This window comes from Dermacentor variabilis, chromosome 11, assembly GCF_050947875.1.
Source record: "Dermacentor variabilis isolate Ectoservices chromosome 11, ASM5094787v1, whole genome shotgun sequence".
In the NCBI taxonomy this organism is placed as follows: Eukaryota; Metazoa; Arthropoda; class Arachnida; order Ixodida; family Ixodidae; genus Dermacentor; species Dermacentor variabilis.
Genome location: NC_134578.1, coordinates 15,558,488 through 15,572,368, shown reverse-complemented (window position 1 = coordinate 15,572,368; position 13,881 = coordinate 15,558,488). Strand labels below are relative to the sequence as shown.

The 13,881-nt window shown below is 48.1% G+C and overlaps 1 protein-coding gene across 1 annotated transcript in view; it reads right to left on the bottom strand.

Annotated features, from left to right (window-relative positions):
- LOC142563107 (large neutral amino acids transporter small subunit 2) overlaps positions 1 to 13,881 on the bottom strand; it is a 144,413-nt gene that overhangs the window by 9,869 nt on the left and 120,663 nt on the right. Inside the window, exons 5-8 of the mRNA XM_075673633.1 lie at positions 13,773 to 13,817; positions 12,740 to 12,863; positions 10,860 to 10,963; positions 1,294 to 1,390 (exon numbers count right to left, since the gene is read on the bottom strand). Coding sequence (XP_075529748.1) covers positions 1,294 to 1,390; positions 10,860 to 10,963; positions 12,740 to 12,863; positions 13,773 to 13,817 — 370 coding nt within the window. The remainder of the gene's footprint in view (positions 1 to 1,293; positions 1,391 to 10,859; positions 10,964 to 12,739; positions 12,864 to 13,772; positions 13,818 to 13,881) is intronic.

Here is a 13,881-nt window from a genome sequence, read left to right as displayed (position 1 = left end):
TCTACACCAAAAGCAGCTATTACAGTCCTCAAAACGGCTTCTTTGATTGTGTGAATTTTTATGTGAATTATGTGAATTTTGAAACTATATATTATTTAAAATTAATTTTATACTGAACTCGACAAAGGGACCAATCTAGTATCTGTGATACGCTATTGTGATACCTCAAAATTTATATCTAATAGCGTGAAACGTCTAGTGGCGTTGATGCGCGTAAGCGAGATTTCAGCTGTAGTACTTAAGCAAACAAATTACTAAATAATTATATACATAAAATTATTATGTTACTTTGATTAAATTTCATTTTTCTTTTTGTTTACGAGTATAATCTTCTGGCTAGAAATAACAGTGATCAATTTTTTCTGCTTTCCCTTGATGTGGAATGGTGTTTAGGCTTTCTGAGTTTAGCAAGATTCATATATAGTTTCGATACTCCGTAAACTGCAAACTTGCAATATGCAACAGGTAAAACGTCTCTAATAGTAGAGAGTTTTAGTAGAGAAGTAATAAAAAGGATGGTAACGGTACAGTTTTAGGCACTCTGTTGGAGCGTTACCGTTTACGAGATACTGGAACGCCGGATACGTGTACGGCGGCGGCAGTAGCCACGTTGCTGGCAGCGGACATAACCAGAGGGAACACAATTTTATTCGAGCGTCCAATCATAATGCAGTGAACTGCTGCTGTAAAGCGTCCAGGTACCGACATAATCAATAACATTCGGCCTTTTTTTTACATTTTCCTTCGATAACAACAGCAATGTAATAACGCCCCTAATGCGTTTTAGTTGGAGAACGCGTCACAATATGTCGCTACCAGCATTACTGCTTCCGCACACGTCATCAGTAACGTCACATCCGCACACTTCATCAGAACGCGTCACAAGATGTCGCGACCACCATTACCACTTCCGCACATGTCCTCAGTAACGTAGTATTCCGCGAAGGGTAATACGTCATACAGAAAATTAAGGTAAAACAATTCATTCTTTAATACCACTTCTCAACCAGTCGGTACTAAACTCACAGAATGGAACGCGTAAATTTAGGCCTAACTAATGCGCATACTTTCGTTTCCACCACCTCCAGTTCGAGTGACCCCGGCGTGATTTTGGTTCGCACACTTAAAAAACCACAGTCTGCGTCGTGTTTAGGGGCCAGATTCGTAGCGAAATGACATGGCACTCTCTAGTAATTGCACATATGGAGGGTTCTACTTAAGAGTTTCCCTGTCGCGTTTCATTCCGCGAGTCTAGTACCGACTGAGGTCTTGCACGTGGGAACGCCGACTCACCATAGCAAGGACAGCGGGCGTCGGTGTCAACCGGTTTATTGAGATCATGCACAGAAGTCTGGGCATCTGACCGTGCTCGGCACCGGCGTAGAATAGACTGAAATAACACAGAAAAGCGATTGTGTTACTCGGGTGATTAGCACACGGATAAGGGAGGGATATGTTTGCAGTAAAACTTTAGCTTGGGCGAGTTGGTTCATACTTTGATAAAAGAGCTGCGTGACTGAGACAAGGACAAGAAGGAACAAAAGAAAAACACAGCGCTTGTATTGCAGATTTGTGTTTATTCATGTCCAAAGGCAACTCTATATTTATTAGAGCGACAGAAAGCTGAGCTAGTTGGTAAGGATTCATTATGCAAAAAAGAGGTGAGGCGCGCAGACAGGACACACAGGACGTGCAGACAGGACACGTTTGTCCACTTCTGTTCTCTTGTGTCCTCTCTGCACGCCTCACCTCTTTTTTGCAGAATGAATCTGTGTTTATTCTTTTTTTTATAGGTTTGCGCATTCCCCTGAGACCCGAAGGCAGCTCAAGGGTGCGATCGCTTTGTAAGTATAGGCTCCTATTACTGAATGGTATGTTACGGACGTGGAAAAAAAACAAATTTTTTTATCTATGCCGGTTAGATGCGGGAAGCAGGGCCTCCCTGTACGCGAACTAAGCGAACATCTCGAAAAAAAAAAAAGATGTTTGAGGAATGGGGACAGGCAGTAGGACATTCCTGCCCTGAGGGTCGGTTGTTTTTGTTTGTCGTTGTTTCTTCAGCCACTTTCATTTCCACTAATTTATAGTTGCTTCAACTCATTCAGTGAATACAAGTAATTTCCCCTTTGTTGTCCTTGGTGTCAGTGTTCGTTCGCTTCTTATGACATGATTAATAAAAATCGGGCCCCTCGGTTAATCCCCTTTCGTCTAGTCTGAGAAGAGCTAACATAAAGGACATGCGCTGTCGGTCTGTTTTTTTTTTTTTTTTTTCATTACATTTGTTCGTGAGCTGCCGTTGTCAAAATTCCGGGGAATAAATTTGTGAAGAATGAAAGGCAAAGTCTGAGATACCTTGGTGGCAGAGAAGTGGTTGGGTATGCCTCGTTCAGAATTTGGACGAAATTCATTTTATCGAGGCGACGTCCAATCATAAATAGATTCAACTATGGTCCAATGCTGGACGCCGACGACTGGTTTTCTGCGACACGGACTCCTTAACGCCATCGCGTCGTCAAAAAAAGATTGAAGAGAAAACTGGTTCCACTGCTTACTACTAGATGGCGCGACTACACAACTCAAAGTTCTAAGTTACAATTGAAGACTCGACTATGGTGGTGCCGCCATCTGGTGGGCGTTATTAGAAACAAATCAGCCAGCGAAGGTACGCGCGTTTTTCGCTTTCGTGTTCGCACGCCCTCTCGCGGTTATCGCCGATGCGTTCGCACATCGATTTTCGTCGGGAGGACCGCGTTCAAGTGAGCGCGATCTCCGGTCGTCTGCACACGCGGCGGCTGCATGAAAACGTCGTCTGTTCCGAAACAGCGCGCACGACGTTTGGCGTGGTATGACGCCTCTAACGGTGCGCCAGGTGCGAAAGAGAAAACGGTGCGTGGATCAATGCGATTCTCGGGCAAAGAGAGTTTGCTACGCAGCGGTTCTCATTCTTTTTTTTTTTTCGTTGTCGCCAAAGACCGCGTGAAAGGCTCAGAGCGTTTCAATTTAATTCATTAAATGCTATCATTTAATGCTATAAAATATATATAATAGCTATTATTTGAAAAAGAACTGTTGAACGGCTTTGGATGAAGTTTCTGGCATATACGACACAAGGCTGACTTTTGCTCACTGTACGTAGAAGAATTTTGATTTAGGGCAGCGTAGTTTTAGCGATTACTGCTGAAAATTGGTGAGTTAGACAAAAGCTGAACCACAAGGTATGTATGTATGTATGTATGTATGTATGTATGTATGTATGTATGTATGTATGTATGTATGTATGTATGTTGTTGCGTTTCGCCTGCGACACGTGGTTTTGCCGGCGCGACTGCGGCGGGGCGGCAGACATTTTGGCCCGATCGTCGTCGCCGCAACACTCATCGCCAGGTGTTTCCAGGCGCGACTGCGGCGATGCGACCGCCTAGGGATCATCCTCGCATTCCAGTCATTGTGCCCGAAACAGGCGATGCCAAAGCAGGGATCTCATTCCAGTCATTGTGCCCGAAACAGGCGATGCCAAAGCAGGGATCTCGTTCCAGTCATTATGCCCGAAACAGGCGATGCCAAAGCAGGGACCATCCTCTCATTACAGTCATTGTGTCCGACCGGCAGCGCCACGACAGGGTGCTACGAGATCGTGCTCGACATGGTGCTACGGCATCGCTACGACAGTGTGCGTCACCATTAGCCCATTGTACATTCACGTGCTCGTCTTTTGAGGGGTTCCTTCTTGCCCTCAACTGCGAGAGTATAAAAACAGCTGCCCCCGGACGCCAAAAGGGAGGGCTCCGATTTCTTCTGTTGAGTGAAGTGCTCTCCCGTCTCTCTACTTCGGTCAAACCTGACCGCCAACTCTTTGCGATGTTAAAATAAACAAGTTGTTTCGTTGTTACCAGTCGACTCATGCTTTGCCGGGACCTTCGGATGCTTCCAGTTGTACCCCAGGCCGCCAGGCCAACGCTACCCTTGGGGCTTGCGACCCAGGTACAACCACGGGCGTCAGCGCCGAGTTCCCAACAGATCGTACCAGCAGTCAGATCCAAACATCTGGTTGGCAGCGGTGAGATCGCCTACGACTTCAAACAACTGTCTGCCAGCGGTGAGATCGCGACAACGGAGGCCAGCAGCGAAGAGATGCAGTTGACTGTATGCTGTGCAGCTCAACGACGATCCGGGAGCAGTGCAACGAGCCCTGTGTGATGACTGGTTGCCTGCAGCGGAACGACTGCGCTGGACTCTTGGCTGCGAGGTTTGGTGAGTGCGGGACTTTCTTCTTCTGAGCTTTGCCAGGCTTTTTGTTAGTGTCAGAAACAGAGCTGGTAATTGTGGTTGTCGTTGCTGCCGGGTTAGTTTGCGGCAAGACAATAGTAAGCAGTAGAGAAAGCAGCATTCAGAGCAGCCATGGATTTGAAGTCGTTGCGCAAACCGAAATTGTTGGAGCTTGCAAGAGAGTTGGGTCTGGATGTCTCGGACAAACTCAGAAAACCTGAACTGCTAAAGGCTATTCTTGAGTTAGAGGCTGAGGATGACGAGCTGTCGGAATGCCTTGAGACTATTGAGGAGAGGTCAAAAAGACAGGAGCGCGAACTTAAAGAGCAAAAAGAAAAAGAAGAGCGTGAACTTAAAGAACAGAAAGAAAAAGAAGAGCGTGAACGTAAAGAACAGAAAGAGCGAGAGCAACAAGAGAAAAAAGAAGAGCGCGAACACGCTTTGGAAATGAAGCGTCTCGAGGTAGAGATGGAACGCGCTCGTAATGGAAGTCAGGCACACGGTGCAGGAGAACGAGTATTGTTCAAAATGACTGACCTGATGCGGCCGTTTAAGCTTGGAGAGGACATTGGTTTGTTCCTGGTTAACTTTGAGCGAACGTGCGAGAAGCAGGGGTTCTCTCGGGAAACGTGGCCACAGCGCTTGCTCACTTTGTTACCCGGCGAGGCGGCCGACGTAGTCGCTCGCTTGGATAGAGAGGAAGCAGAGGATTTCGACAAAGTAAAATCGAGTCTGCTAAAAAAGTACCGGCTGTCTGCGGAGGCGTTCCGTCGGAAGTTTCGGGAAAATGAGAAAGGCAGAAGTGAGTCATATACAGAGTTTGCGTATAGGCTTATGTCGAACATGCAGGAGTGGCTCAAAGAAGAGAAAGCGTTTGGTGACCACGATAAAGTTCTGCAGTGCTTCGGGCTAGAACAGTTTTATAGTCGGTTACCGGAGAACGTGCGATACTGGGTCTTGGATAGGCCAGACGTTTGTACGGTGGCTAAAGCCGCTGAGCTAGCCGAGGAGTTTGTGACGCGTCGAGCTCGCGGAGCTAAGGACGGTCAAAAGGGTGAATTTGGCTCCAAGTCTGAGAGGCCAAGGTTCACGCCCATGAGATTTAAGGGGGACACGCGTAGTGAGGATGCGAGTGAAAGCAATCCGACCAAACGTAAAGAGACGGCAGCCGAAGCCGAACGCAGAAAGCGGTTCGAGATGAGGCGAGCGGGCGTTTGTTATACGTGCCAGAAGCCGGGTCACTTTTCGGCGCAGTGTCCGGAAACAACACCAAAAGTTGTGTTTTTTTCAATAGGCAGCACTGACGAGAACATGAAGCTTCTCGAGCCTTACATGCGAGACCTCCTCGTGAACGGGAAAGAGTGCCGAGTGCTTCGCGATTCCGCAGCTACGATGGATGTAGTTCACCCATCTTACGTAGAACCCCATATGTTCACGGGCGAGTGCGCATGGATCAAGCAAGCCGTGGAAGCTCATAGCGTGTGTCTGCCGGTAGCAAAAGTGCTTATTGAAGGACCTTTCGGAGCGCTTGAGACGGAGGCGGCAGTGTCATCTATGCTGCCACCCCAGTACCCGTACCTATTTTCAAACAGGTCCGATCACCTCCTGCGCGAGAAGGGGCTTTTGTTTGGTGAAGCTAGTGTTCAGGCCTTAACCAGATCGAAGGTTCGGGAGCTCGCTGCAAAGGCGGTAGTTGCGGGGCCGACGTTATCAAACAACGAAAAAGGGTCAGAGGCGCAGCAAGCTGATATTCCGAGCACGCCCGAACTGAATAAACTTGAGTCTGTAACGTTAAAGGCGCCAGATACTGGAGAGGAAATGCCCGACACGGGAAAGTTAGAAGAGCTATCTACTGATTTGCTCATCGCGCCTACGTCAGACGGACTTGATAGGTTGCTAAAAGTCAGCCGGTCGGCTTTGATAGCCGAGCAAAAAAAGGATGGCAGCCTGGAAAACGTGCGCTGCAATGTCAAAGAAGGTATCGCCAGGAAAACTGCGCGTTTTGTGGAAAGGGGTGGAGTCCTGTACCGGAAGTATCTAGACCGCCGAGGAGTGGAGTTCGATCAGCTGGTCGTGCCTCAATGCTATCGTCAGGATCTGTTGCGCTTGTCACATGGGGGTTCGTGGTCCGGACACCTAGGAGTTAAGAAAACTAAGGACCGTCTCTTGCAAGAGTACTATTGGCCAGGGTGTTTTCGGGACGCAGACCATTTCGTGAGGACATGTGACACTTGTCAGCGGGTGGGCAAACCAGGGGACAAATCGAGGGCGCCGTTGAAATTGGTACCTATCATTACGGAGCCTTTTAGACGGCTCGTTATTGATACAGTGGGACCTCTGCCGGTAACAGCCACGGGGTACAGACACATTTTGACTGTGATCTGCCCAGCGACAAAGTTCCCTGAAGCAGTGCCGCTTAAAGAACTCAGCTCAGTTGAGATAGTCAATGCACTACTGTCCATATTTGCGCGAGTTGGTTTTCCTGCAGAAATTCAATCAGATCAGGGCACAGTGTTTACTAGCGCTTTGACGACAACTTTTCTCGAAAGGTGTGGGGTAAAGCTGTTACACAGCTCAGTGTACCACCCACAGTCGAATTCCGTTGAGAAGCTCCACTCCGTCATGAAGCGCGTGTTGAGAGCCTTGTGTTTTGAACATCAAACTGACTGGGAGCTGTGTCTGCCTGGGGTGATGTTTGCTTTAAGGACCGCGCCGCATGCGGCTACGGGGTTTTCGCCAGCTGAACTGGTGTACGGTCGCTCGCTTCGATCTCCGCTTCGCATGCTTCGAGAATCATGGGAAGGTAGGGGCGACGACCCAGTCGTGGTGGAGTACGTACTTAAGCTCCTCGAACGCTTAAGAAGGGCACAGGAGTTGTCAGGTGAAGCAATGACAAAGGCCCAGCAGAGGGCCAAGGTTTATTATGATCGGACAGCCAGGGCCCGTCGTTTTGAGGTTGGCGATGAGGTCATGATATTGCGCACATCGCTAAACAACAAACTAGACGTGCAGTGGGAGGGCCCAGCACGAATTGTTCAGAAACTGTCGGACGTTAACTACGTGGTAAGTCTGCCAGGAAAGCGGAAAGCACAGCAAGTTTACCACTGTAATCTGCTCAAACCTTATAGACAAAGGGAAGCAGTGGTGTGCCTGATGGTAAACGTTCCTGAAGAGCTTCCGGTCGAGCTTCCGGGACTAGGCTCAGTGACGAACAGGGAAGACACCGGTCAAGTCATTAGTGACCTTATCAGTAAAGCACCGCTGTCGCCCGAGCAGAAAACCGAACTACACCAGCTATTACAAGAGTTTCAAGGTCTGTTCTCTGAGAGGCCTGGTAGGACTTCTGTACTTACTCATGATATAGAACTTACCTCCACAGAGCCAGTACGATCCAAGGCGTATCGGGTGTCACCCCGCCAGAGCGATATTATGGAGGCTGAGGTAAAGAAAATGCTACAGCTCGGTGTTATTGAGGCAGGTGAGAGTGATTATACCTCCCCTTTGATTTTAGTTGAGGTACCGGGCAAGGAACCTCGTCCTTGCGTCGACTACCGCAGGCTTAATTCCATCACTAAGGATCAAATTTATCCGATCCCTAACATCGAGGAGCGCCTTGAGAAAGTTAGTAGCGCTCAGTTTATTTCCACCCTAGATCTTGTCAGGGGTTATTGGCAGGTTCCACTTACAGAAGAGGCTAGTAGGTATGCGGCGTTCATTTCACCAATGGGAACATTCCGTCCTAAAGTGTTGAGTTTTGGTTTGAAGAACGCGCCATACTGTTTTTCAAGCCTCATGGATAAAGTGTTGCGGGGACAGCAAGAATTCGCTTTACCGTATCTAGACGACGTAGCGATATTCTCCGCATCCTGGTCTGAGCATATGACACACTTGCGGGCAGTGCTAACCCGCCTGCGCGAAGCGGGCTTGACAGTCAAGGCTCCTAAGTGCCAGTTAGCACAGGCCGAGGTTGTCTACCTCGGTCACGTGATTGGTCAGGGTCGTCGCCGCCCCTCTGAAATAAAAGTGGCCGCTGTGCGAGACTTTCCGCAACCGCGCACCAAGACCGATATTCGGTCGTTCTTGGGTGTCGCCGGCTACTATCAGAGGTACATCCCTAGGTACTCTGATATCGCGGCTCCCCTGACGGATGCTCTAAGAAAGACAGAGCCTCAAACAGTCGTCTGGGACGAGACCAAGGAAAGAGCTTTTAGCGCCCTAAAGAGTGCCCTAACAAGCCAGCCTGTGCTACGATCGCCAGACTATACAAAAGGGTTCATTGTTCAGTGCGATGCTAGTGAGCGAGGCATGGGCGTTGTACTGTGCCAACGGGAAAATGGAGAAGTAGAACACCCCGTCCTGTATGCTAGTCGTAAGCTGTCCAGTCGTGAGCAGGCGTATAGCGCCACCGAGAAAGAGTGTGCGTGTCTCGTGTGGGCCGTTCAGAAATTGTCATGCTATCTAGCCGGCTCGAGGTTTATCATTGAGACGGATCACTGCCCTCTCCAATGGCTGCAGACCATCTCTCCCAAAAATGGCCGCCTCCTGCGCTGGAGCCTCGCTTTACAACAATATTCCTTTGAGGTGCGTTACAAAAAGGGGAGTCTCAACGGTAACGCCGATGGCTTAAGTCGAAGCCCCTAACGTAGGAATCAGCCTCAAAATTGTTTGTTACTGATGTTTTTCTTCCTGAGGCAGATTTTTTTTAACATATTGCTTTTGTTTAGTGTTTCAAAGTGATGATATGCTTTCTAGTGCAATTTTTCAATTTGTGGACGCGTTCTGAGTGATGCTAGACTACTGTAAGGAACTAGGCAGTGGTATAAAAAGGGGAAAGAGCCTGGCAGGGCTTAGTGAGGGTTGTGCCGTGCTTGCTGACTGAGCGGTTGAGTTTCAGCGTAGTTCTAACGCTTGCCGGGAACGAGAACAAAAATGTGAACTCTCCCGAAGTCACTTTGCAGTGTCCCGTGCGAACCTGAACAAGAGAACGAGGCCTTCTCTGTGCGCTGCGCTCAAGAAACGTCGAGGGACGCCCGACTTCGGTTATGAGCATCATCGAGCGACATCCCTCCGGACAGCGGATGCAGTCCCCTGTCCATCGGGATCTCCTTCCCCCGGCGGGGCGGTCTGTTGCGTTTCGCCTGCGACACGTGGTTTTGCCGGCGCGACTGCGGCGGGGCGGCAGACATTTTGGCCCGATCGTCGTCGCCGCAACACTCATCGCCAGGTGTTTCCAGGCGCGACTGCGGCGATGCGACCGCCTAGGGATCATCCTCGCATTCCAGTCATTGTGCCCGAAACAGGCGATGCCAAAGCAGGGATCTCATTCCAGTCATTGTGCCCGAAACAGGCGATGCCAAAGCAGGGATCTCGTTCCAGTCATTATGCCCGAAACAGGCGATGCCAAAGCAGGGACCATCCTCTCATTACAGTCATTGTGTCCGACCGGCAGCGCCACGACAGGGTGCTACGAGATCGTGCTCGACATGGTGCTACGGCATCGCTACGACAGTGTGCGTCACCATTAGCCCATTGTACATTCACGTGCTCGTCTTTTGAGGGGTTCCTTCTTGCCCTCAACTGCGAGAGTATAAAAACAGCTGCCCCCGGACGCCAAAAGGGAGGGCTCCGATTTCTTCTGTTGAGTGAAGTGCTCTCCCGTCTCTCTACTTCGGTCAAACCTGACCGCCAACTCTTTGCGATGTTAAAATAAACAAGTTGTTTCGTTGTTACCAGTCGACTCATGCTTTGCCGGGACCTTCGGATGCTTCCAGTTGTACCCCAGGCCGCCAGGCCAACGCTACCCTTGGGGCTTGCGACCCAGGTACAACCACGGGCGTCAGCGCCGAGTTCCCAACAGATCGTACCAGCAGTCAGATCCAAACATCTGGTTGGCAGCGGTGAGATCGCCTACGACTTCAAACAATGTATGTATGTATGTATGAGCATCTGAGCGGACAAATGCGTTATATGAGTTCACAGCGTCTGTAAGGTTAGAACAATGTTTACGATAGTTTTATAGAAGTCCTACTAACGAAGTAGCGCGTTTAAGAGTGTTGTATAATACATCAGCAGAACTGCGACACAGTTTTTAGCCCTAAGCTACGGAGTTGGATATTGATGCTGCACTTTTTCTCTTGCTTTGTTTTCAATTTTCCACCTTGAAGTGGACAAAAAATTCAATATATATATATATATATATATATATATATATATATATATATATATATGTGTGTGTGTGTGTGTGTGTGTGTGTGTGTGTGTGTGTGTGTGTGTGTGTGTGTGTAGGGAGGGGCACTTTTTGTTCACTGACACTCCTTATGCTCACGCATTAAAAACCGCATTACATTGGGCGGCTCCGTGTATCCAGACCAAAGCGATTTCTCTTTTACCACTTATTTAGAGGAGCGCCCCAAGCAATGCTTTCACGCTTGTACCCGAAAGAAAAATACATATATAACGAGCTGACTCTCCGAGCTGCGTTCTACTAACCGCACCCCTTCTATGAAGTTGAGTACCGTACATTCGAAACGTAACCCTCCATAACCTCGAAGTGTCGGGACCACAGTGGGATCGATTGATGAGCGAATTCTTACCGAGATGACGTGAAGAGGATTCCGTTGACGCCTCCGAACGTGGACAGGGCGACAAACACTGGCACAATCCAGGCCATGTATCCGTAAAGCTTTTCAGCGAAGGTCTGCGAGAAAATTCAGATATGTTTAGTTGGCGCAAAAGAATACGTAGGCCAAAACGAGAAGCACACAGGACGAGAGTTTTTACAGCGAAGCTGTATACCTCTTCCCCCAATGTGTTTGTCCTGTTCGTAGGCAAAAACTCGACCAATCACAGCGGGAGGCGCACGCCACGTGCCCCGCTTAGTTCCTTGCAGCACCACCAGATGACGCTCGCCCTAGCGTCGGTGTCGGCCGTGCGCGGGACAGAAAAAACAAACCGCACAGCGCATAGAAAGAGCATAGCGTCCGGTGCGAGTGTTTCCCGGTAAAGACTGCGGTTGCATAAGCTGCAGGTGCCTGGAAGCGGCAACTGTAGCATACGAAGCAGGGTGTGACGTAACTACAGTTCCGTACGTAAAAGGAGGACCCGCCTAGCAACTGATTTGTGTTGTGACATTGTGATATGGAAAGGCCACGTATAGTGAGGACTATACTGAAGAGTAGCGTGCATGTGAGGAGCGCAGCACGTCTCTGGTCCACTCTTTGTAGGCGCACGAAGTAGCGGCGCAAGCCAAGTCGCAGGTCGTTGAAGCGTCTTTAGGTAAACGTGTAATTAGGTAAAATGCATGTGAATGTCGCCATGGGAATAATTCCACGCTACGTCGCAATGGCCAATCGTTCTGCGTGTCGTTTACAGCTTCGCTGTCCAACCTCGTTCACAGCGTGGACTGGAGACCAATTTTTTACCGAGATTTCATTTCGGACTTCTGTTTCTGGCCTTAAGTCTCCTTAGCTCTCGGTAATCGAGTGTGAATTCTTGAATTCGCACTAACTGCAGCTTAACTTTCTTTTATGAAAGAGAATGTCGCAGTTGCGGACGAAGAGCGTATAACTGAGAGCAATAGAAATGTATTAGAATGTGCATTACAATGTACATTGAAACTCGAAGTAAGGCTCATAGTTTTATGGGCAATATAAATCCAAGAAAATTTACCCCAGCCCAGTTTGTCTAATTTATTGTGTTTGTTCGGACAAAAGAAAAATTGCCGCTGAAGGTGTCCAGGTATCTGAAATTAGTCCAGAGCTGTGCTCTACTGCATTTCTCTAAGCTCCTGTAATGTTCTGGTACGCCAAAAGCAATCAATATAGGACCAGACCGTAGCATGAATAGGCACTCAAAGGCAGTATACTACATGACAGTAAAAAAACACGGGCACTGCAAGCTAGTGCATCACTTCGTAAACTCACTGCTAAAAAAATGGAACTGTTTGTGGCAGCACAGGCTGCGACTGTGACTACCCACAATGCTGGAGCTAGTTAACCAAAGCCTATGCAACACCAAGCATTCCTTGTCGGTTCATTCAATATCAGACAATGATGATTATGATGATGATGGTGGTGGTGGTGGTGGTGGTGACGACGACGACGACGACGACGACGACGACGACGATGATGATGATGGTGGTGACGGCGGCGACGATAATGATGGTGATGATGATGACGATTTACTGGCATCCCCTTTGAGAGGGGGCCGTGGCAAATATTCATCTAGCGGGCTTGAGTTAATCAGGTATGCCGTACGTGCTTTTCATTCAAGCATTTTTGTATGCATCTCCTTAATCTTTGTTTTTTTTTTCTTTTACTTGAATCTTATACGTCTACCTTGTGCACCTAATCGCGACATGCAGCGGCGGTGGCGCTGCATGTCTTCTGACGTCATTCCCTGCATTCCCGACGTCACGGGATGTGTACCGGTTTGTCGTTTGCCTGCACGTCTGGTAACACAAGGCGGGACGTACCACAGCGACGGCTTCGGCGCCGAGCACTTCTTGCACGGACAGCGTGGTGTGGAAGGCCACGATGCTCAAAGTGTACACGACCATGACCAGGATGCACGAAATGAAGATGGCCAGTGGGAGGTTCCTGCGTAGGTGGCAGCACGATACACATCACACCAACAGATTGGAACGAAACTAAACGCTAACGTATAGTGGGTTCCGAAGCCCGTGTTTACGGAGGGAAACCGTCCTAGTGTCTCCCTTTGTAGAACTTCACTGCAATATGGTGGGGGGGGGGGGGGGGGGGCTGATGGCGAAGTATGTCTTCGAACCTTGCTGAACGCGTTAGCAAAAGGAAAAAAAAAAGATTCAGTGGCGATTTAGTGGCGGTTTAGCGGCGATTTAGCCGTGGATACGAGAGAAATGCGTTTGCATTGCATCGCACCTCTTTGAGGTCCCGGATCTACGATTGAAACCACGTTCACCGCATTGAAAATTGTTCAGGAGTTCACTCGACAAGCGCCTATACCTCTTCTAGGAGCGAACTGCAAACTAATGGCGTTACGGAGCAGACCGCCAACAGTATGGCACTAATATATATATATATATATATATATATATATATATTTATTTATTTATTTATTTCTATACGCAGGATAAAGACGAACCTTTCGGAAGTAACACGTGTTTACTTAACGTTTTCGGCCGGCGGAGCAGCCTTCGTCAGAGTACAGTATATATATATATATATATATATATATATATATATATATATATATATATATATATATATATATATATATATATATATATATATATATCGCTTCCCACACTTCACATGCACTTTTTCCCACTTTGATGCTGCTAATGCTAACGCATTAAAATATTGTTACAATGACTGAGCAAAGTTTATTTAACGAGAGATACAGCCATCGATTCAACGCGCAAATGTAAAAGATGCAAAAGACTCCCGCAAGTTGAACAACATGTTTAAAGAAGTAATCAAGTTTTGCAAATATGCTGAGTTTTACTCTCGCTATATTTATTTGCTTACCTGTGAGGATCTTTGAGCTCTTCGATGACGAAGTTCAAGTAGTTCCTGCGAGGATAAAGCACAAATTGTATCATTGAATTAATAAACTAATACTGACCAATAAATCATG